The 24,966-nt window shown below is 36.9% G+C and overlaps 1 protein-coding gene across 1 annotated transcript in view; it reads left to right on the plus strand.

The window, feature by feature from the left end:
• Nucleotides 1-3,275: 3,275 nt before the first annotated feature.
• Nucleotides 3,276-24,966, plus strand: part of GPR125 (G protein-coupled receptor 125) — a gene marked incomplete at its 5' end in the record, with an annotated part of 40,063 nt that continues 18,372 nt past the window's right edge. The window contains 8 exons of the mRNA XM_010157854.1: nucleotides 3,276-3,347; nucleotides 10,175-10,246; nucleotides 11,584-11,655; nucleotides 12,557-12,628; nucleotides 14,133-14,293; nucleotides 15,131-15,344; nucleotides 16,256-16,420; nucleotides 22,750-22,951. Of these exons, the coding sequence (XP_010156156.1) occupies nucleotides 3,276-3,347; nucleotides 10,175-10,246; nucleotides 11,584-11,655; nucleotides 12,557-12,628; nucleotides 14,133-14,293; nucleotides 15,131-15,344; nucleotides 16,256-16,420; nucleotides 22,750-22,951 (1,030 nt within the window). The remainder of the gene's footprint in view (nucleotides 3,348-10,174; nucleotides 10,247-11,583; nucleotides 11,656-12,556; nucleotides 12,629-14,132; nucleotides 14,294-15,130; nucleotides 15,345-16,255; nucleotides 16,421-22,749; nucleotides 22,952-24,966) is intronic.

A 24,966-nucleotide genomic window follows, 5' to 3' on the forward strand; every position in this document is an offset into this window, starting at 1 on the left:
CTTATGTTCAGTTTGCATTAACTATTAATGAGGCTTTTTATAAACTCCTTCATTCATTTCTTTATATACTATTATTTTTCTTCCTTCACATGTTTCTGAAACCAGGAAGGATGTTGAAATAAAGGTGTACTTTGCTCTGAATGGGTTTGGTTTGCAGAGTGAATCCTGTACCTACCATTTCTAGAAATAATACTTACTGTTTAGGTTGAAACATTTTTCTCTTTGAGTAGAAAGGAAAGTTGTTTCGAAGACTTTAGGATGTGTGATTTTTAGTGCTTCAGTTAAATTTTACTAGTTATGCAGACAGGTAAAGTTGTAGATTATTATTATTATTATTTTTAACAAACTTGCAGTCTTGCAAATAAGTATTCTGATGTTCTTTTACATGTTGGGCCTTCTTTGGTGAAAGGATTCCTTGAAATACAGTAGGTTTCTGAAGAGTACCTGGGCTTCCTTGATTTGTACATGTGTTTTTTAAAAATACTCTGCTTCTACTGTTCGATCGTCTAGGTTATCACAGCTGCAGCCAAGGGGCAATTTTCCTTCTTCCATTCCTGTAAGGTAGCTTAATGCATTTGACTCCAGAAGTGTATTTTTACAAGAGCACATTTTCTTAGCTGACACTAGTGGATGCTAAAGCTGTTACAGGCACATACAACAGCAAATCCTCAATATACTTTTCAATTTTTTTTTTTCTCATCCTTTCCACCATTCCTGTGATCAGCCTTCTGCTGGCATTAGCTGACTGCGTAGCGTGCTGTGCTGATAACACTTTTGTGCCTGACATTTGAATTAATCTCTTGGAGTAGGCCTTGGGTAAACGTGTAGTTTAGTGTGAGCTGCTTGTGGAGCAGCGGGCACCAGGGATGACTTGATGAGCTGCAGCAATACATGGTGTGATTGTAAGGGAAGGAGAAGGAATGGGATCTCCTCCTTTTAGCATCAGAACTGTTAGCTTGGTTGGATGATTTAATCTTAAAGAATCTTCAAACCTTCCGTCTGTCAGACTGGAAATGGAAAGATTTTCAAATAGCTTGTTCAGCTGTCTGGATTCTTGTGTGTGTGAGATTGAGACACGTTGACTCAAAGCCAGATCTTTGAGACAAAAAATTGCCTGACCTGTAGTTGTCTAAGCCACAGAGGCTTGAGGCAATCTTAGAGAAACCTGGAGAAGAAAAGTATTTAGTGTAATATATGGTTGTGTCAAAATGATGCTGTTTTCATAGATTTGTATTTCTGTATTTTAGTTCTATCTTATTCCTGATGTGTTTTGAAGTACTAATCCTTGTCATTAAATAATAAATCTTATGCATCAGAAGGAAGAGGAGTGGGTGAGTGTGTTTTGGTTTATGGCTGTTGTGAAGGTTGTCTGAAAGATGTAGTAGGCTGGAAAGAAATCTCCTAGTGGCAGTTGTGAGCGTGGAAGTAGTTATCCAGCCTGAGGATAGAATTGGTGTAAGTGAAGAAGCGCATGGACATATTGTATCTGCAGGATGCATTGGATAGAGGACCTGTCTGAAACTGAAGTGTCACTAGCAGTTGTGGAACAAACTGACAGAGTGAATACGTTTCCAGGACAAGCTGGTGTGTACTGGAGAACTTTTAGAAGAAATCGGGGATGGAAAAGTAAAATAATGAATGTCTGAAGTCTTGCTTAGAATGAACTTGATTTTTGAGGACTAGAGGGATGGTAAATGCCGATTTTTTTTTTTAAGTGCATTGAGAGTTTAGAGGAACTACATGGTTCAGAGTCTGATATTTATGTTGAATGATCAGTAGAATTTATAATAAATATGTTGGATACCTGCATAAAGACAGAGAGAGATGTACTCTGGAAAACTTACATCTCCTGTAATGGGAAGCTCTTCCCCACAAACCTTGGACGTTCTTCAGAATCAGTAAAATATTTACAAGGATGATCTAGTTGATATAATGAGACATGGATGCTTTTCTAAAAGGCATCTCTCAGTCCCTCGTCAAAGGCATGTGATGAAAATAGTATGTCGGCCTAAAATGGAAAGTCGTTTCCATGACTTCCCAAGAATGAACAGCTAACTTGCTGCTGAAGGATAAGTAGTGGATGTGGAAGTAAATGGTTTGCCTTCTCAGTGGAGTGGAATCTAAAGAGACCTGTTATATGCAACGTATTTCTTGATGACCTCTAATAAGGATGAGGGTAAAGTGAAGAGTTTTGGAAGAAGTTTATGAAACTAATAACTGGGCAATAAAATGGTGGGAGCAGCACATTGTAGAAAAATGAAAATTGTATTTGGGACAATGACAATTCTGTCTTCATGTGTGAGGGGATGGGCACTGAGCAGTAAAGGCAGATCAGATGTTAGGAATTGCTAGGAAAACAGTAGGAAACAAAACAGAACATCATTATCCTACTGTGCAGATTTGTGACCTGTCTGTGTGTTGAATAATATTTCAGTTCTCGTGGTCTTATCTCAGAATTTTTTGCTTGTAATAAAGCTGGAAAGAACTCAGAAATGTTTAAGGCAGCACAAAAATGACTTGTGTGAAGAGTAACTAAAATATGAATCTTCCATCTGGCAAGAGACCATCTAGGTTTTTACTTAATTACATGTGGTGAAGAGGGGGCAGGAAGGGATGGATTACTGCTTGCTTCAGTGTAAGAAGTGGGGAGCATCGAATGAAAGTAGCAGGAGTTGTGTTCAGAAGGAATGAGATCAGGGGTTCTTTATGGAGTGGAGGGATGCTGAAGGGATATGTGGAAGTAAAGGAGTGCTTGCTGAGTGTACTTGCAGATCTTTTAAAAAGATTGCATTGAGGAGAAGGATGAACGTGTGAAGGATGGCTGGGAAGGGTGGCACGACACGACTTGGGAGGAGTGAGCGTGGGCGAGTTGGCTGAGCGTGGCAACAGATGAAATGGGAAACTGGCGATAGGCTGTGTGGTTTTGCAAACCAAAATAGGTATGGAAGAGCAGAACATAAAATGAGTAGATCGGTTGTTTAATAGTTCATTTTCTGTTACACCAATTCTGGTGTTTTATTACGATACTCCTATATGGGTGTAGTTTCTTTCCTATGTTCATTACCTAAGCTTGCGTGGTACTTAGGGCACGTAACAGAAAACCCAGTTTTTCTCCTTAATAATATTTGAGCAGTGATGTTATACACACCTCAGACAACGAGCTAGACATTGCAGTTTGATATAAAGGCTATTAAACAAGATAGAAGTGTAAGCTGCAGCAACTAATTTTGTTACCAAACTTAAAATATATTGTTCTCTTCTGTTTCTCTTTACAGGATTCTGAGCAACAATAAAATAACTGAGTTGAAGAATGGTTCCTTCTCTGGATTACACCTTCTAGAAAGATTGTAAGCACTTCTTAAAAAGCTATTTTCACTTTAAAAATCATGGTATACTGCTGAGAGTAAAATGTCTTGATGTGTTCTTTATTTTAATTTTTTGGGTGCGATAGAGTTAACGTAGTTAATTTTTCTCTTCACAAATATGAATGTCATGTAGCAGTATAAAGGGATAATAATCACCTGGGTTTGCATTGTTGTTGTTGGTCTCCTGATACAAAACCTTATGTTTTAAAGAAAATTATTTCTTTAATTTCTTATGCAGTGTCAAACCCTTTATTAAACATTTGTAAAACATACTTTGTAGAGCAAACAGTTGTATTAGAGCCTCTAAAAGAGGCTAGATTCATTGTAAATTTGTTGACATTTTATTTTAACAGTTTTGCTTCTTTACAACTTTGGTATATACCGAATGTACTGGGGGGTGGGGAATGGGCCTGAGTCTGATGGAAGTAACTTCTTGGACACCTTTTGCTTCCTGTTTTCACTTTCCCTTTGAGATGATACACCACCTATGGGATGATAAGAAGCATGGTAGCTTCTGTTACAGTCAGCTTTTTTCTGCTGGTAGAAGGTCAGGATTGGCAGGTTGATCTACCTGGGAGCAAGCAGAAACTTTAGAGATAAGGATTTTTCTAGGCCGTTTGACTGGGAAGGTAGCCAGTTTCATAATCATCTTGCAACATCTAGGAAGAGTTCCAAATGACTTTTGGCTTCAGGGGATTAAAGGTATTTTATTCTTCCTCTAAAACTTGAAGGCTGCAATCTCGGTCACCTGGCCTAAATAAATTTAAACACTTCCACCATTCCATCCCCCACATGCCAGAAGAAAGATTTGTCTTCTTCACTGCTGGATGAGCTTTATTGTAGAAATAAGCCATTGTGCCAAAGAAGCAAGGTTATCAGCAGCGATAGCATTCTAGATCTTTACGCATGATTTTGGCGTCCTTGCTTAGGTACTAAAAGCATCTGCTGACAGTTGTTATTTGTTGTAACTTGTTAAAATTTTCAGACAGGAAATACTTGAAAATCCAATTAGTTGGAGACGATAATTTACACTTGCTCTGTGAATCCAAATCTTAATTTTCTTTACAATCATAAGAACACAGCATTCTTCCATTTAACTGCTGTCATTTGTAAGGATTTTTGAAATTATTTTAATGTCTTCTTCCATGAAAAGGAAAACAAAGCAGTAGGGCAGGCATCAAGTTTTGAGGATTTAAGGTGATCTGGGATATTTTTAGATGGTATGGTAGTCTTGTTGGATTGAGATAACACTTTGTGTGCACTGGTGTAGGAGTTAATCCATCAACAAATGATTATTATTGGCCCGGTGCCTTCGTCATAAAGGAGGGGACAAGTAGCATGATACACCAGTCATTAATGACCTTTTTTTTGTGTGTGTGTGTGTGTGTGCAAGATTTATTCAACAAAAAAACCCAAACAACTATTTAACCACAGTAAAAGTAAATTTTGCTGTTTTAAATGCTCATGTGACTTTGGACAGAAGCTGCTTCTGTAATTAAGTTTTTTAAACTTAAATGAATAGTCGTTGTAAAAGGAAAATAATTAAAAGCCACAATAACTATTTTAAACTTTAACATTATGTTCAGCAGTTTCAAATTATATTCCTTAATGTTCACAGTAATAACTTGCATGCCTTAAATGGGAGTTTTTGATAGTTTCTTGATTATTTTTAGTTTTTCTGCTCATATTTCCTCTTGTTTCCTTATGAGGGTTTTCTTCATAGTATAGGTATGTTCTTTTCCCCACTCTCAAGAGAAGAAACAAAGATGAAAGAAATAAATTCCATCAGTACCTAAATAGTTAATTCAGACAATAGCACTGTCACTTAACATTACTGCTTAGCAGGGAAGAGATTCTGTATGTATTTAATGCTTGTTTGTTCTTTCCTTGTAATGTTATACATAGCAAATTTTTCTCCTTAATGGTTTTTGGATGGAGTTTAGATGTCTAGATACATTTCACCAAAGCCTTTAAAAAAAAAAAAAAGTATTTCAGGAACATGTTTTTCCCTAATAATTGTTTTCAGTTGCATTTTAGTCAATATTTTCAATCCTGAAATACAGATTCAGAACTTCATAATTCATCTGTTAACGCACTAAAATTGTTTTCTCCTGTTTAGTTCTTGGACTTATTAATGAAATTTTAAAATATGTAAATTTATTTCTGTTATTTTATCTGTTCTTCAGATAAACTTGGGGATATTTTATCTGCAGCTGGCAAACTGTTGCCTTTCAGGCTATCCTTTGCTCAAGCATGTTATCTCTTGACCTCATTTCCATCTGACAATTTTTCACTGTTACTATTGAAAGGGAGAGATTGTTTTATTTGTTGCCTGTATGTAACAAAACTGTAGGGAAGTACATTAAAAATGCTGTCTCCAAGTACGAATTTCAAATCTGTTAATTTTGTGCATGTATGTTAATTTATGAAAATGTAGAATTTGGTAATGCATTATTTTGTAAGCTGGGTGATAAGATTACCAAAATAAGAGTTTTGTTTTATGGGAGGGTGACATGTTTGTTAATCATAGTAGAAAATGACTGCTATGTCTGCATCTACTTGTATAGGGGAAAAAATAATGCAAACCATGTCTGAATAAGCAGGTCAAAGATTTCAGCTGCAGGAAGTGGTGATTAAAATGTCTGCAAAAGACGTTAAGTATTTAAATCTCCACAGACTTTGTTCATGCTTTATTTTTCTATGAATTTTCTGTGGTTTAAATGTTGAAGTAACTTCTTGCACAACTAATTTGACACACGTTATTTTTTATCTAGCAGATACTTGACTTTATATAGCATCATTCACAGTCCAGCAACTTAGAAGCAAATGGCTGTCTGGAAGCTAGCTAATTCTGCCTGTTGATCTTTGTGAGCAGGAGGAAGATTATGCATTTGTAAGGTGCTATTTTTTCATTGTCCAGGAAGGAGAAAAGAGGAAGAGACAGGCATGGAATTCAGTAAGATACTTAGAGCAAAAGAAGGGTTTGAAATTTATTGAACTGTAAATTGTGACAAGGGCATATCAATGTATTTTTAGGATGTACTAATTTACCTTTGAAAAGGGAAAAATATGCAGTGTGAAGGGAGTGTTATTTGTCGACAGTCTTGTTTTTCTTTTTTTCTCTCCTGCTTTTACAGCACTGATCTACAGATACATGGAGACTTTAAATAAAAATAAGAGCATCTAATACTTTTTCAGACAGTAACAATTTCTGATTTTAATCCTTGTTGTGCTAGTGCAGCAGAACATGTGAAAAGGTACACCTGAGTTCTCCTATGGGTGAACCTTTACTTTTTTTTGGAAGTCTTTAAAAGTGATTGGAAAGTATCAGTGTTTCTTGTTTGAATACTGTTGAGCAGGGAAACGGTGTTAGGAATATTCAGGAATGTGTTTTCTGCTCTGGTTGTGGAAGCTCCATCTCTCATAGCTATGGCTCTTTTAGGAGAAGACTGAGTGTTAGGCTAACAAAACATTTATTTTTGCCCACTCTAACCTGCCTCACAGATAGTTGCTGAAAAATGAGTGGTGATGGGAGTGGAACTTTGCTTCCAGTCTGCTGAAAAGTCTGTGCTGTGGAACTGAATGCTTTGGGGTATTCTGAACTGTTGAAGTACAGAAATTATTTGAAGGAAAGAAAGTTTTGTGGCTAGGTTCTAGCTTTTCTTCAGTTTGGAGAAGTGTGGTAGACTCAAGCTTTTTTTTTTTTTAAACTTTTTTGTGTTACATATTCAAGAAATTTTGACTATTGTAGTTCATCAGTGCATGTCACAGGTCATGTGGTAGAGTAAGAAAAACAAAGTGTTTTAAGTTGCTGTTGATTTTAGACATAAGGGGATGTCAAAAGTGGATGTAAGAACTTTCCAAAAAGCAAAGAAATGATTTTTTAGTAACAACTTTTTAATTTCCATTTGGAAAATGTCCAAGTCAGAACTGTCTACTGTCTCCTCTTCCTTAGTTTTTTACAAGCCTGGACACTCCAGTTGCTTTCTATTCTTGTATTACTCTAATATCATTGAAATCCGTGATAGATTTGAGTCAGTTTCCAGAAGTTGGACTACATGACCTCAGCACGTACCTTAAAACTTGTTTTTCTACTATCCTATTCTCAGTCACTTTCCCTGATAAATACAGGGGTGTTCTCATCTGCAGTGCTTTTAATTTTCTCTTAAAAGAAAATTATATTTTTTTAATAGGTTCTCAGTGCAGGATTCCTCTACTGCCTGCCTTGTGGGTGTGTGTGTGTGTGTTTTTTTTGTTTTGTTTGGGTTTTTTGAAGCAGTATTTTTGTTAGATGAAAGATGTAGTTAATAGAAGATTAAAAGATGTAGCAATCAGCTAGAGCCTGGGGAAGCTGTAATATTACTCTAGCTGAAAACTTCTTCTAATGAATTTATTTTGGACAGATTTTCTTTTATTTGGACAAATAAATATCTGTAACTATACCCTGTTGGTTGAGCTTTGCCAAAGGAAAATGATTAAAATCATCAGCTGAGATGATTAAATTCCTGTTGCTACAACCCAGTAGTTTCTGTAAATAGAAGTGTTAAGAACAACAAAAACTTTAAAGCCAAAACCAACTTTCTAATGAGATTGTCTCCCCCACCTCCCTTTCATGTGAAAATCCTATCAGCCTGCTGGTTTAACCACCACTGTCATTTCTTCATTTGGAAACTGCCGGAGATACTGGAGTCCTGGCAGTTGCACCAGCCTGTGTGTCAACATCTCTTACTGCTTCTGAAGAGGTGCCAGGCTGTCAGTGCTGTGTTGATTTTGAAATTTTAAATAACTCTTATTTCACCGTTTTCATCTGCTAATACTTTGATAGTTGAATACACAGCTAGTGCTTACTAATGACTGCCACTGGGAGTGGGGGTGGGGGGGAAGCCCTGGAGACTCCCAATCTGTTGTAGTTGCAAGTTGAGAAAATGCTAACACTTTGGGCATTCAGGGTGCTTTTTAAAAATTACCATAGTGTGGTGGTTCATTAATGCTTTGCTATCTTATTTACAAAATACAGAATATACACTGAATGAATGTTATGAATAAGCTATGAAAATATGAAAGCTGCTGGCATTTCTTTTAAAAAAATAATTTATTAATTTTAGTGTAATTGTCCTTCTGGAATTTAGTATTAAGACCTACTAAGGGGAGCAAAAAATTACATGATAGATTAGTCTGTTTTTATCAACTGATCTGACAAAGTGTATAAGGAGGTTGTGGAAGTAGTAAAACTCTTAATTTTAAAATCATATTGCGTTTTTCCACTGAAGCAGTGGATTTAGGAAAGAACTGTATTAGGGAGTACACTTTGAGTTTAAGTAATTAAAGATCACTAATAATACAGACTAGGGGATGTCCAAGACCATGTTGTCCAAGCTTTTTCCCCTGAATGTTTTCCACAATGAGGTTTTAACTTAAAGTGAGAGTTCAATGACACTAAACTGACCTTTAAGATGTGAACAGTAAGTATAATTTTTCTTTCCTGTCTCAAAGACTAAATAATGAATAACATTTAGTGTGCTTAGATTTGTCTTGGTCTTGGTAGAAAATAAAGTTGATATGGGTGAAGTGTGTGTATGTCATAGTTTTATTGAAAATTAAAGTTTTTTAATTTTAAATTTTAATTTTAAAGTTTTAAGTTAATTGAAGTTAAATTTCAAGTATTTGAAATGTTTATTAGGTACTGCACAGAAGCACAATCCATGTGCCATGAGCTGCACCATGATTTGTTAAGCTGACTGCAGGAAATGCTGTTGTGAAATCTCTGCAGAATTTGTATTTTCGCTTATGCATACCTGTGTGATGGTAGACATAATCCTCTGGCACTGTTCTTTCCGGCAGAATTACTAATGTAGATTTAGGAGATGTTTGTTCTAGCCTTGCTTGCTGAAGCATTGCTTTGAACTGAAATTTCTAATTTCCTTTTCAAATGCAGAATGTTCGCATGTTACCAAGGAATGAGCCATTTTTCTTGTAGTCATAAGTGCGTGCAACGTTTCAGATAATGCTGTAAAAGTCTTGGATGAATAAGGAAGGGGAAATTATTTTAGCATTCATGCAGTGATAAAGTTTATTCAAAACTGCGTAGATGCTGGCAGATGCTTTCTGTGACCTTTCAAATTAAGCTGTATCTGGAAAATATCTCAAGTTAGGAGTTAAAACTCCTATATCACCTCTACAATTAATAAAGCAGCTTAATGATGTAGTTATTTTATGTTTCTCCTTCCTTCCAATCTCTTCTCAAAATTTATGATTTAAAAACCTGTGCTCTGAGGTTTTTTTTTTTACCACCTTTATTTGGGATTCTCACCTAGGGCTTTGCTTTTGTGCCAGTAATGTTGATAGAAACTGAGTGCTGTGTCTTTGTGTTTTTAGGATTTTGTTTTGCTTCTTGTGGTAGATTTTGGGCACTACTGAAGTACTTCAAAATGGGCAGGCTGAAGCTGAAGGAGAAAACACTGTGCTGAACAGCGTTGTACTGTGTAATGAGCAAATGCTACGCCCTGGGCAGCTGTAATCTATTTGGACACTGTGGCAAAGAATCTGTGGCTCTATACTTTCATGTGATAGGAACCAGTAGAATACTTAAAGGAATTTTAAGTATTAATTATAAAGTTTATAATCCTCTTTCTAGTTAAAAATGCATATTTTTGAATTTAGAAAGATGCTGTGTTAGAGAAAGGTACTAATGGGTTGTATGGGTTTTTTTGGACAGTTGCCGAACAGGCTGATGTGTATCTTCACGTTCCATGTATATCTCTTTAAAGGGTAGCTTGTGATAAATGTAATGTCTTAATTTTTCTCTACAGGGACCTTAAGAACAACCTTATTAGTACTATAGATCCAGGAGCTTTTCTGGGGCTTTCATCTCTGAAAAGACTGTAAGTAGTATATCCAGCCTATTCAGTTTCAACAAAACAAACAAACCCCGAGAGTAGAGTAAGTCTTAGGTTCTGGAAATTTACAGCCAAGCTATTATATATTAAAAGTTGAACATGTATATGCTGTCTAAATTTATACATACACAAATAGAGGTATGTATAAAACAAATTCTGCTTTCAGCCTTGTAACTGAAGAACATCCAGTGCTTGTGGCTTGGCAGTCTCACCTCTTGCTGACAGCCTCTTCTATTATTCCTCCCTTTGAGTATTTCAGTGACTTGAACCATCGCTGGGTGAACCTTCATTCAGAGCTTTGGTGCCATCAAGCCTTGCTTTGTTAAATGTAAAACTCATGATTTCCCCCCCCCCACCCCCAAAAGGTCGTAGTGGAACACAGAGTTCCTTGCTATTAATACTACACTGAAGTTCCAGAGTTACAGCACTGTTAATGCTGCTTTACTGAAGGCTGAGCCAACATTCCCATTAAGACATTTTTTTTGGGAATTTATATCTTGGCTGTAAAAATTCTGTCCCAGATAAACCTTGAAAAACAAGACCTCAGTATGATGATGGCCTTTTTAAAAAGCTTTTTCCTTTTTTAAAACACTTCAGATTTTCTGAATATTTGAGACAGCTGTTAAGTTTTAGGGATTTTGGTGTTGTCACCACCCCACTCACCTCTGCCTTTAGTCAGCATACAGCTTTTCTCAAATTTTTGTTTTATATATATTAATTTGTCACCAGTCAGATGATGTGGCTCACTTAAAAGGAAACTTTAGTAATTGTACTTTTGAAAACCTTAAAAATAAAGCTGAAGGACCAATTCTGGACCGTTGCTATTTGCAAGCTTCATTTTTATTCCATTCAGAATTTTTTGCAGTTTGATTTAATACCTAAATTACAAAGTATATAATATTTAAATACTTGTGTAGTTATAGAAGCCGTCCTGTTGATGTACAATAGATGCACTAGCATAAATCTGTCTGGCACATCAAAAGATTAATTATGTAGCACATGTGACGAATGTACAGTACAAATATGAGAATTTACTTTGTGGTGATGTAAGCCAAGCCTGTTCTAAGGGGATTTACTGGTACGGCTAGGCTTATTTGGCTGTATATGGGCAAACCAGTATTACTTTAGAAATGGAATAAGGACCCTATGTGCACCTCTACATCCATATAGCAGTATGTTTTGGGGTTTGCTGAAAAAGACTAAATGTATATATGGTGCAATCTGTTACTCATGGGTTTTAGTTAAAGTACTTCAGTTTGCAGATTGGATGTCATTTGGAAGTAAAACGGTTTATTCCAATTTTTGCTTTTTCCTATTTACAGAGACTTAACTAATAACAGAATAGGCTGCCTGAATGCAGATGTATTTAGAGGACTTGTAAATCTTATTAGATTGTAAGTATACTTTGTTGTACATAATTTCACTTAAGTTTTAGTCTTATGTAAGTTAAAATTTGTTGTTTCAGTAGGAGTAGTTTGTTTTAAGTCTGGACTTGAAGGATGTGCAGTGTGACTATGATGGTGCTTAGTTACTCAGTACCGGGCTCAAAAAAAAAAAAAAGGATGGCTGGAGCAAGCAAAACCATACTTACTACTCAGGGCTCTGTCTGCTTTGCCACCATTTTCCAGTTTCTTAAAGGTGTAGTGGGGGGTGCTTGGAGTAGCAGACTGTACAAAATATTTTCTCAAGAAAATGTTTCAGGCCTATGAAATCTTTTCATACCCATGCCTTTCACTGTGGCATCAGCGTGGCTGTGTTCTGCTGGCTTTCTTGCTTGTTTTGTAGTCCTTCATTTGCTTTATAAAAATAACATGTAAGACTATGGAATGTTTCTTTGCCCTGGTTGTTGCCTTCTTACACTGTGCTTTCAGTGATACTGAGAAAATGTAATATATTTTTTTTTAAATATTCTAGGTCAAACATGCTACCTCTAGCCTGTTAATAGCAATACATCAGCTCACCATGAACAACAAAGTTAATTTTAAGCTCCTTGAAATGTATGTTCAGCATGTGCTAGTTGTTGCTTTAAATAAAAATGAAGGACTTGCTTACGAACCTTGTTCCCAGTCTTAAAATTCTTCAGTTAAAAAATAGTATTGGGGGACAGTTTGTTCTGGGATTTTTGCTGGGCTGTCAGACCTGATTATTGTTCTTAAAGGCTTGTGAACTATGACAGAGTGGCATAATACTATCTCATAGATTTTAAAATAATGTTATCTTGAATAGTTTTTTTTTTTAATTTCAAATGTCAGTTGCTTGAGCATGAGTTTATGTCATACCACTTTTATTTCTTAGGAATCTTTCTGGAAATCTGTTTTCCACACTTACACAGGGAACATTTGATCATCTTGGTTCACTAAAGTCTCTGTAAGTACTTCATGCATCTAATCTTAATTTGCATGATCGTTTATGTTGTTAAGAGAAAGCATTTTGTATACATTTGCTTGTACTACTGTTTTGGTTTTTTACTTTAAACCTCATACAATATTTTCCTGATCTGGGTAAGGGAAATGTATGTGCAGATATTTGGGTGTTTTTATAACTTCCTTCAAAAGATACTCAGTATTTGTCACCTAGTTCTGAGAGAACAAAGCTATGCCGGAATCTGAGCTTCTGAAAGTTTTATTCTGTATGCCTCAATTATTACTTTAGATTAAATAAATAGCATTTTACACCATTTTTAACAAAGGGAACAAATACTTTTAAGGAAGTTGCTCGTCCTTGAAGAACAGTATAGTTTTGTTACATGTAACAGTGGGTACACCTCAACCTCATGTTATTTTTCTCTTCTTTATTTTCGTGAGACTTGTAATCTTGTGTAAGGAAGAAAGGAAATGAGAAAAAATGTTATGTGTACTGGGACTTTCTCAAAAGCTCTGACTTTTGAGTTAGCTTCTTGTTTGCAAAGGCAAATGTTTCTTTCCCTCCTCCAGCGTCTTTTAATTGTTCATACGTTGTTACTTCTGGTATTTTGTGTACGGAAAGCTGGCTGTCCAAGAATATCACAGGTGTGACGGGAACCTGTGCATGACATTGCTATTAAAAATGTGTGTGTCTGGAGGAATCCCTGCGAACAAAGACCAAATGGAGTTTCACAGGAATGTTGATTGTGTGTTTGAAGTGTTCTGCCTGTGGTGATGTGTTATCCTCTAGACATTTGCAAAAAGAAAAATAAACTGTTTTCACTAGAGGTAAAAAACACTGTAGACACAGTGATACAGTTTGATACATTTGTAACTGTTTGTAAACAGATAAAATATTTATATTCTCTTCTAATGTAGCTGACTACAACAGACACCTGTGGGGAGATTTGGTATATTTTTTTAGTAGAAAGATTATACAGACAAGACTTTATGAATCAATGGAAAGACATGATTTTCACATGAAGTAGAATGAAGTTATCGCTAAAATTGTGCAAATAGCGGTTCTGAAAAGAGATTAGGTGACAGGCTACTTTTAAATTTCTGTTGATTTTACTGTTAAAGCATTTCATTGCTAAATTGAAGCAATGAAGTGTGTTCTTCAGTTATGGAGATACATATTCAAGCCATTCCTTATAATTCCTCACGTAAATAATTTAAACCCTCTCCGTGAAAGACATTGCTAGAAATCTTTTTTATGCACAGGTAATGGACGTTCATATTTATTTATTTCTCAGGGAGAGGGTACTTTTGTTCCCAGACCACAGCATGCAGAGGACGAGAGTATTTTACAATTTGTAGTGGTAGACAACTCCGCTGTATTCTGGGGTTTGACTGTTTGTCGTATGTGTGTCTGTGACAATGAGAGGCATTGCACAGCTGTTGATGTCAAGCTTTCAGACCCTCCAGTGTTGCCTTTCCTCACTCTGGATCCCTCTTTCATGTTGCAGAGAATTTCAGACTGATTATCTTCTTTGCGATTGCAACATACTGTGGATGCACCAGTGGTTAAAAGAGAGAAATATAACTGTACGTGAAACTAAATGTGCCTATCCCAAGTCACTTCAGTCGCAGACGGTGACGGGTGTTAAGCAGGAACTTCTGACCTGCGGTAAGCACTCGTGACATGTGATACTTGTTTTCTAACACATTCCATATTCTGTTAATGCTAGTGAACAGACTTGTTTTGCTTTTTTTCCCTGAAATTCAGTGCTTACATGCTAGTGGTAATAGTGATTCTGTTTCAAAGCCTGGTTGTTAGTTGTGATTCATTGCTGTGTGGGTTTGGAAATAAAGTAGAAACTATGAGGAGTAGCACTCTGTAGATAAACTCCCTTTTCCTGCTAATCCATGTTTTTTCAGGGATTTTTACTGAAACTTCACAAAAGGAATCAGAAACTGGAATTTTTTCTGAAGTTTAGCTATCCGACTTCAGATGTGTAGATTATTCCAAGCCCAAATTTCTGAAATTGAAAGGTCTTAATTTATGACTGACTTTCCTATGTGGTGATTCTGTTGTTGATTGGCTTTCTTGTTGTGATGAAGCCATGACCAAGTTGCTTAACTTCTTTGTATTTGATTTACTCAGTCTGTCAAAATAATACAACATATGTATCTGATTTTTTGAAGCACTAATAGTGAGAAGCAGTGAAGAAATAAAATGCATAAATGTATCTTTCATTCTTTTGGATCTGGGCTAGCAAAGTTTTTTTTTAAAATGTATTACATGAATAGAATACATGTTTTGAAAAATAATATGATGGGAATTTGTATTTTTCAATGTCTGATGCATCAGTTGTAGTTTTTATAGAAATCTTGCAAAACTTAGCTTACGAGGAGGCTATATCAATAATTGATGCTCCGTTACTGTATTTTTCTCCTCTTATGAAAACTATGTATGTAACAGATTCAAAAAATGTTAATTATACTTTTATTTCTTGAATTCTAGAACCACCACTTGAACTACCATCTTTCTATATGACCCCATCTCACCGTCAGGTCGTGTTTGAAGGAGATAGTCTACCCTTCCAGTGTATGGCTTCATATATTGATCAAGACATGCAAGTCTTGTGGTATCAGGATGGAAAGATAGTGGAAACTGATGAGTCCCAGGGTATTTTTGTTGAAAAAAACATGATTCATAACTGCTCACTGATTGCAAGGTGAATCCATAATGAGAAATGTATTTCCCACTCCTTACTTTCTGCTCTGATTTAGTGACTATTTCTGTAACCAGTAAGGCCCTCTCATACCTTCGCTGATTGAACATACGCAGACAAAAACATCCCAAGTAGGAAAGTAGTCTGTAACTTCACGCAACTCTGAAATGACCTGGGTTTGGTCGCTGTTGCTAACTATCTAGTTTGAGGAGAGAGATCTGGAGATTTGATCAGCCAAACCCAGCTGCTCAAAACAGTGAGCTAGAGCAGGTTGCCCAAGACTGTTGCAGTTGGGCTTTAATTATCTCCAAGGATTACCCAGCGCAGTTTATGTAAAATATGCTTGTGGTAGGATCCATTTGTTGTCCTGGAACATTAAGTTCCTTGTTTTCATAATTTTAAGTGCACTACTTGTGGATTCTTTCTTCTTCCTTTTGGGCACACCACAGTTAGTAATACTGAAGTTCTCCAGCAGAGATCTCTAAGTGTAGTTTAATCTTCCTGCAGCACATTTTTGACTCATTCAGCATCTACAGCGTGGTTATATAACCTGCAACTGTGTTAGTAGTAACTTTATCACAAATCATGCATTTGGGAAGTTATTTTAGTTTGACCTTTCAGGATGCTTTGGACTTCTCATCTTTACTTTCGGAAGTCAAGGGACTTTTTCCTATGGCTGTTCTTTTTCTTTCCTACTGTGGTAAAATTGAGAGGTAGAAGAATAGTAAATATTTCTCTGTTGATTACCGTACATTGATTCATAGATAGCTCTGGTTTTGTAAGATCACTCACAGTTGTATGTAACTGGTTGTTTCTTCCATTGTTTTTCGGTACTTTATTCATCTTTTGGTAAAAGCCTGTGTAAACTTTATTGCAAGACTGTTGGGTTTTATTTGTTTCTTTTGTCTTCCCAGTGCTCTGACAATATCAAACATTCAGGCTGGCTCCACAGGAAACTGGGGTTGCCATGTGCAAACCCGACGTGGGAATAACACAAGGACAGTAGACATTGTGGTGTTGGAAAGCTCTGCACAGTATTGCCCTCCAGAGAGGGTTGTGAACAACAAAGGGGATTTCAGGTTGGTAACCTCAGTTTCTTTGCAGAGAAAAGTCCATTGAATTTTGTTTGTAACTAAGGTGTTAGGCTTTTAAAGGCACCTGTGTGGAGTAGTTTGTTTGTAAATGGTGTGTAATAGATGATTTTTTTAACTGTTCTGAATTAGTGTTGAAAGAAACGTGCAGAACTGTACCATGAAATGTTAAACTTCGAGCGTGTTCACTCCCCTCTTTTGGAAGAGATGGAAAGTAAGCTATGATATTTGAAATATATTAATGAAATTATTGGAATAGAGTAAAACTCTTTAGGTCATCTGTAAGTTAGAGTTGGACCACATACTGATGGGGTCATACTTCCACCAGGTTATCATCCTGTTTTTAACACCCTCCTGCCCCCACATGACAAAATCACTATATAAGAAATGTAATATATTGTGGTGGTTTTTTTCCTCTTCCCCTGTGACTATTAGCATAAATAATATGAATCCTTTTTAATGATTGTTGGGACGGTAGTGGTAGCTCTGATGTTCCATTGTGTTGAGTATTGCAGAGTATTTTACCTTCTGTTCTTACCTCTTCACCTGTTTTCCCTTTTCTGGTCTTTCTGCTGCTGGTCACTCTAACAACACGTTACTCCTGGAGGTGCCAGCTGTAACAGATAGCTTCTGTATAGATTCTCTGTATGTAAGGTAATTCCCTTTATAACTACTCTGTGTTGTACCTCCCTGCAGTAGCTCCTACTGAGAAGTAGTGTATGTCGTAGCATATGCTTTTACTGCGGTCTGTAGGGTTTCTTAATGGTGCAATAACTACTTTTACCCACTCATTTGTTTTTATTTTTTTTATGCTGCTTCGCTATGTTGATCTTTTGCTTGATATTTTGTTTACATTTATACACTTTTCTTCCTTTCCCTGTGTATATTAGAGTTCTTTAAAGTAGTCTTCTTTCTATACAGCTAATCTAAGACCATAAATACTTTAAGAAATTAAAAGTAAGTTAAGGTGTGTTACTGGGACATAGATTTTGGGGAGAGAAGACAAGCTTTCAAGTGCAGGAGGCCTTCTCTAGTTGTAGCAAACATTCAGGTAAAGTCCTGGCTGAGAGCATTTGTTCCGAGTTCATCTTACGTTCGTCAGTTGGCCAGTTGGAGATAAGGGCAGCTGGTGTCTAAGTATGCGGAACTATTAGTAAGGGAAGTAGTGTTACGATCACTTGCTGTACAGAGGCCATTTGGAACTACTGAAGAGCTTTACTTTCACTTTGTAAGAAGTTATTTATATAAGAAACTTTGTGCATATCCTCTTTTTACACTGCTGTGGTTTCAGCTGCAGGGATGAGCATTACATTAGAAAATGAGAACTTCCTGCTTAAGATAAAAGGTGAAGAAAGTCAAACAGATGCATGCTGTATTCATCAAAGAACACATCTATTTAAATCACTTATGCATTTTTTTAATGTTACTAGTGTGAATCGTTCTTCTTTGATTTGCCATTAGAGGTGAAAACAGATGGTAAAGGCTTATTTCAAAGTGTTTTCCATTAAATTAACCTGTGTTGTTCAGTGACTGTTCAGTGTAATAGGATTTACCCCCTCTGGAATTCGGTAGAGAGAAAGAAGATTTCAGGAAATGTTCAGCTTATCAGAAAGTTCACTGTGTCTGGGTTTACTATAACAGACTTCCATTTGTAGTTTAGGTAGAGTAATAATAAAGAGTAATTTTTCACCTTTGAGACCATATGGAAATAAGGCTTTGACTAGTGAGAAAATGATTCTGAGCAGATGGCTGTAAATGATCCTAGGTGAATTTGATTTTATAGTTTTTTAGTTGGAACTGGCTAGTCATTTTAGCTTGGAAGCTGTTTCAAAACTGGCATCTAGATTTTTATCCCTTCATAGATGGGATAGAAACGTGTAGTGAAGGAGGATGTTTGTCTTCAGTGTCTTTGGCTCAGTAATAGTAGTTTAGTGTGAGTTTATAAAGATTAGGCGAAAATTGTCTTCATCTCTTCATCATGGAATCTGATTTTTTTTTTTAGTTTAGATTCTTTTAAGTCTTACTTAGATAGTATCCCTACGTTACAATTTATTATTAAATCGAAAATACAATTTGTATATTAAAATGTAACCTAATGCTTCTGCTGCACTAGATCCTTGAACTGTTGTGTTTAGAATAATTTTATGTTGGTAGTTGATAGAATTCTTTCTTAAACTTAAGAATTGTCCTTTTCAAAACCGTTACTGTGTGTGTAATTAATCTCAAACCTGCAACTGTCATGCTGAATTTAGACAATTACTAAGACGTAATAAGAAAAAAACTAGACTACCTGTAAGCTAATGAAATTATGATGTAAAAACCCATTGTAAATGAAAGTTATTGTTGGTTTAAAGAAACGAATGCTTTCAAAACAGAATTAATATGCATGAAGGGAAGGATTCTCTTATAATCTCATGGTCTGGCTTTTTTTGCCTGAAATGAAATTACAGTACTTAAATGTAAATGAACCATCTTTTCCCCCACAGCTGTCTACTCTCCCGTGTATGTGATAAATTTTGAGCACCTAATCATAAACAGTGATGAAGCAAGAGTGTTCATACAATCCAAATTTGCTAACACTTGGGTACACTGTGAAAGATATCCAAGCTTAGGCTAGCAAGAAATAAAAAATGCAGCCAAAATTATGCAGCCTTTGTTTGCATGGTGAGAATTTCATGTAATTAGTCCCCTTCTGAGCGCTGCTGGAGGGATGGCCTATCTGCCTTCATGGAAGGTGGAGAGCACCTCATACGGGTATTGGGAGTCAACAGTTCATGGTGGAGAATGGTCCAAGTTAACATTAATTTAGCAAAAAGAGGGGAAAAAGGGAATGGTGGTTACAGCTGGAATCAGTTCTTCTATCTCATTCACCACTGGGCTGTAAAAGTTGTACCCATGCAAGGGGTATTTTAAATGGGAGGGGAAAGGGGCACTGTTTCCCCACAAAGCTCATCTCCAAGTGACGTGCATTTGTGTTGGTTTTGTGTATGTGAAATGATGGCAGAAAGCTGGGAGTTTTAAATTGCCCAGCTTTTATGTCCAGTTTTTAGTGGAAAGCCTTCTAAATCATTAGATGAATAATATATATTAGTTTTATTAGTAAATAGATTCTGTAGATCCCTATATTTGTTATAAAGGTAGCACAGACTATATGACTGCCTGGCATTGTCAGCACTCTTTTGAAAAGATAATGGTAAAAGATGATAAAATGCTTTGCAGGGAGATGAATGAAAAGTAGATGCAGTTAGGAATATAGGGACAGTAGCAAAAATAAGATGGATAAAGTAGTAGGGGGAGTGGGGAGTAGAACAGGGAGAAAAGGCAAATAATCTTGTGATAATCTAATGACTTTTGAAGTAGTGTTAAACAGTGAAACTGTCACTTTTTTCCATTTGATGGTTGCAGAGTTCCTGAGGAGAGAGGAATACCTATGTATACATCTTAGAAATTATACTTGTTTAAAGATACAGCAATTAAAGCTCTTCTGAAAAGCTTGTTTTTCATTTGAGTTCTGGTGTTTTACTCTGGTTTCTCTTTTTCTAATTATTTAGCACTTGGTGTGAGTAGTGAGGAAAGGAATGACACACGCTGTTTTTCAGTGAAAGTATTTGTTTTGGAGGTTGTGTCACACAGATCTGTCAGGACCGCAGAGTTTAAATTATCCTAAGGCCATGAGCCACTCAGTCTGTTAAGGCGATACATCCAGTCAAAACGGAGCCAACCACACTTTGAAACACTTTGGAAAAATACAGCTTTTAGAGAACTGTCTGTACAGACAGACACACATCCTTTTCAGAGTGGCATCTTTGGGGAAACTTAATAGAAAAATTTCAGTGTTGATACAGCTGGTTTGGCAATGATGTTTTGGCACTCCAGTGTCAGTGTTTCTGGAAACCTGACTTTGCATTCTGGAAGCTGAGGTTTGGGTGTATTTTATGCAAGGTATTTGTGGGCCTGAATGTCTTCTAACAGCTGTGCCAGCTGACTTAAAAATTGTCCTCATCTGCCTCTTTTCCACTTGACTTCCTTCTCTGAAGACTCATTATGTATCCATAAGAAGTGGGAGCATAGGAGTAGCTCGTCTTTGTACTTGGTTTTTCACTAGTCTGTGTTGATCAGACTTTATTTGTCTATACAGAAGTTTCAGAGACCTATCTAAGTTTGCATGTGTTTTATCCCCTTATCCCTTCCTCCCTTCCCAGCAGATCCATTACTTGCTCTGTCCCTGATCAGAGTTGGCCAGGCATGATCCAAAGTGATGTTTTTCTTAGCTTGCTGGGGTGCATGTGATGCTGTGAATTGCTTCAATCCCAGTAGTGACCATAGTGCTAAGGCTGTTGTGATTTTTCTGGGGAAGATTTTTGTCCTTTCTTCTGGCTTTTCTTCTATATGGGAGAAAAGGTGGTAAATAATTTACCTTACCATTGCAGAATCTATACCTGTTGTCTGCATGAATTTACATTCTCTAAAATACTTGTTTATAATTTCTGGCATTTAAGAACTGTGCTTTTTTTTTTCCCTTTATTTTAACCACCTCCTTTGCCACCAATTCTGGTAAAAAATTTTCCTTTCTGATAAAGGTTGGATGCTGACACTTGTTTCAATTTCTTGAAGTGGCTGCTGAGGTTTTGAATATAAGTGTGTGCATATTTGCTAGGCTGGTTAAATCTCTGCCACGATACCCAAATGGTCTTCCATCTCTTCTGGTATTCACATACTGTGGTGATGGTCGTACTTATGTCCCTATATCTTAACTAAATGATGTCACTACACTATGGAGAACTGATTTGTAATGCCAAAGCTGTTACACCAGGTAGTAAAATTTAAGCATTTGGTTTCTATTTTGGTTTGTTGTAATTATTGTTTAGTCTTTTCCATTAGTTTCCTTACTGACTTTGAAGTCCTTTATGGATTTTGCCATGACTGCTGCATTTTAAGGATGCCACCAGCAGCTATCTTTGAGTTCTTGTTACCCAAACTGAAGTAATCTTTGCCAAAGGGGCCTGAAGTCAGAGGCTTTCTTCCATTACTGAACATGCCAAAATGGTTCCATTGGAGCTGATTAGGAATAAATAGGCATTTGAGATAGAAGGGCCTTTCAGTATACCCCAGAAGGTTAATCTCTTGAGTCATTTAGTATAATTGAAAAGTGTAGCCTTTTGCCTTGGCCCATCCCTGGAGTTAGTCTCTTCTTTGAGAAAGAACTGTGATAAACCTGAGCATCTCCAGTCAGAGAAGTTACTTAACTGATGAATGAGGAAGAGAAATGGAACTGACCAGAGACTTGTTCAGTTGCTCTGCTTTGGCAATGTTACTTAAATTTTAATTTCCTGAAATGGGTCATTCTTTGAGGTGTTTACTCCACCCTCCTGCAAACACAGTTTGGTGGTGTGGTGGTTTTCTTTTTCTTCTCAAATTTAGATATGTTCTGAGCACCTCTCAATTTAGGTGATAGTAGTGACTAAATGGCCATCTACAAAAATGCAGTCCAGATGTAAGAGCAAACTTTAAATTACAGCGTAACCTAACCTAAGTTTTTGTTCGACTATCTCAGTTGTTGGAGACAACTGCTTTGTGCAAGGCCCTTCAAAATACTTAAAACTGAGGAGAGCAGTATGTTCGCTTTTAAGGCTGCCCAAGGAGCTTGACTTGATTATGGTACAGAAAGCCTGGCATGGCCAAATGAAGCTCTCCTTTTGCTCTCAGTTTTAGTTAAACCCCGTATGTAGTGTTAAAGGATTTGAGATCCTTAGCATTCTGCAGTTTAGGTGTATATGGTTTTTGCTTTTCAACTTTAAGTGTTAGTGTTCTGAATGATAAAATACAGCTTATATGTATCTTAACAGGGAGAGGGCTGGAAGACTGGCTGGCTTTCCTTGTCCTCTCTCCTCAGCATTGCAGCTTAATTCAGACGTGGTTTGGAGTTTGCAGGGCTTCCTATTTAACAACTGGTTTTATAGTGTTAATACGGAATTTTTCATGAAGTAGGCCAGCTTTTTTATTAAAAAAGTCGTAAACTATTTTTAGTAACTTTACAAGCACCTTTTTCTCTCCACCTGCAACCTGATGAAAGAATTCAGCAAGAGCATGCTAGTATTAGAACTTGTTTTGTTAATAGTACACAAATATGAACAGCTTGAACATACTGAAGGCAAGCCAAGGTGGCCCTTTATATAGTTTAGAGATGCTTACTTTTGAGTGTCTCTATTTCATGTTGTAGTGCTTAATCCTTTTATTTCCTTACTTGTCATGTAAATTCGTCTGATTCTTTCTGGTGGGTTTCTGTTTTTTTTTTTTTTTTGCTTTTGACTCCCCAGGTGGCCTAGAACACTGGCAGGCATCACAGCGTACCTGCTGTGTACGCGTTACTCTGCTGGCAGCGGGATATATCCTGGCAACTCGCAAGATGAGAGGAGAGCCTGGCGCAGATGTGACAGGGGAGGGTACTGGGCAGAAGAGGACTACTCCAGGTGCCAGTATGCAAATGATGTGACTCGTGTTCTTTATATGTTCAATCAGGTAATTTGGGCATGTCAGTAAAATCAAATTGTTTAATGAAAAACTCAAAGGTCTGTTTCTCAGTGGGTTGTTTTAGGCTGGTAATACTGTTGGTCTAGGTGAATTGTGTTGAACACGTGCATCCAAATATACCACCAGAACTTGTTAAACTAAACTCTTAGGGTTTGAGGGTCCCCAGGTTGAAAGTACAAGGAAGACTTTATTTCTCGTTATACTTGCATGAGGCATAAGAGAATGGTACTTGTCATGCTTGTTTTTGTCAGTTGGATGCCCTGTTCTGCCCACTTGCCATGAAGAAACAAGGCAGGCTGAAGTTGTAACTGAGAAGAGCTATTTTTATTGTAATAATAGAGAGGGGTCAAACTCTGCTTTGCCTCTGTTGCTGTAAGCATCAAGGAGACTTGGTGTGACTGATGAGAGTTAACTAGTGAAAACACTGAATATTAACTAGGCTTCCTAATCTGGTGGTATTCACCAGGGTACAAGAGAGTATTCTAGATCTTAAATCTAGCTATGAAACAATTATTTTTCAACTCCAAGCTTCCTTTTGAGGCTTATCTCTAGTTAATGCACACTTTCACATCGGCTGTTCTGCAGTGATGTACCCAACCTTGTAGGTGTAGGCACTGGATCATGAAGTGCCCCATAAACCTTTGAACATCTGGTTTAAGCTTGATGTTTTCCAGTGTGCGCTGTCAGATCACTAATACAGGTATGCCACTTGAGCTGATGGTGTCTTGGTAGCACCTCCCGTGTTTAACAGAGGGACTACGGTGCTTGCCTGACCTCGGGGTGGAATTGCTGCGTGATGTGCGTGTTCGGAGTGTTTCAGCGCGAGAGCTCACATCCCTTTAGAGAAAAGCTTTGCCCTTCTTTTAAAGGGAGAAGTGGCATGTTTCTGTTTTAGCAGTTGTTTTCTACTCATTGGAACCTTCCTCTTTTTATGTGTAGTAGGTCTGGAATTTTTAATAGTATTCTACACAGAAATTTATTGTCTCCTTTGAGACTAATATTAAATGTAATAATACTATAAGCATCTTTAGAGCCTTTGAGCACAAACGTAGTTGAGCCATTTGGAACATTAAAACTCTGCCAAGGAATTTAAATCAAGCAGAGGTCTGAGTTTAGAAGGGAGTGAAACCTTTATAACATTTATAGAAGAACATTTATATTTCAATGTTCTTGTTTGTGTATCGTACAGGTATAGTTTTAGGTGAAAAGAAATTCATGTTTAAAGGAAAAGTTAAAAGAAATTATACAGAACATCTGAATTTGAAAGTTGACTTTGAGTGTGTTATGACTTTGAACTTTATTTGCACATTAAATACATTACTCTAGTGTTTTGGAAAAAAACAATCTTCCATTAATTTCTTTCTAATCTGTGTACAAGTGCTGAGACCAGCAGGAACAAGTGTCTAGTTGTGCTAATGTGGCACATACAAATTCACTAGGGCAGATTAGATATCTGTACACCAAAACCAGAGATGGGACATCTCTGGTTGGGATTATCATGGATCCCAAGCATCTGTACATGAGGTGCTAACATCTGCACAGCTTTCCGCTGCACTACATGACATTCCCTGTTTTTGGTCCCTGCTAGTTCAGGCATGTTGATGTTGTGTACTGTTTAGTGGAGTTTTCCAGCATGATGCTTGTTTCAGGAATGAAATCATGAGCTTTGTCATAGAGAGGATCTATCTTGGTGTTTGGTGTTTTTTTTTTTTTGTGTTCCATTCCAAATACTTTCTGTAATTACAGGAGCAAGGGTGAATGCTACAGCAGTAGTGTGTTTGAAGTTATTTTTTGCTTCTTTTGCTATAAAATTCCGTATTTGTAGGAGCTTTGTGTTGTCATGCCTAAGCTCTGGTGAAAAGGAAAATAAGCATTTGCAAGTACTGTGTGGGGTTCCCCACCCACCCTCTTTTCTTGGTCCAACACCTCTCTCCCTTTAGGACAACAGGAAAAGACCCTTTTGTGGTCGCAGGTACAAATGCTGGTTCTCTGGCTTGTAGGGA

The sequence above is a fragment of the Eurypyga helias genome, unplaced genomic scaffold, assembly GCF_000690775.1.
Source record: "Eurypyga helias isolate BGI_N326 unplaced genomic scaffold, ASM69077v1 scaffold7198, whole genome shotgun sequence".
NCBI classification, from domain to species: domain Eukaryota; kingdom Metazoa; phylum Chordata; class Aves; order Eurypygiformes; family Eurypygidae; genus Eurypyga; species Eurypyga helias.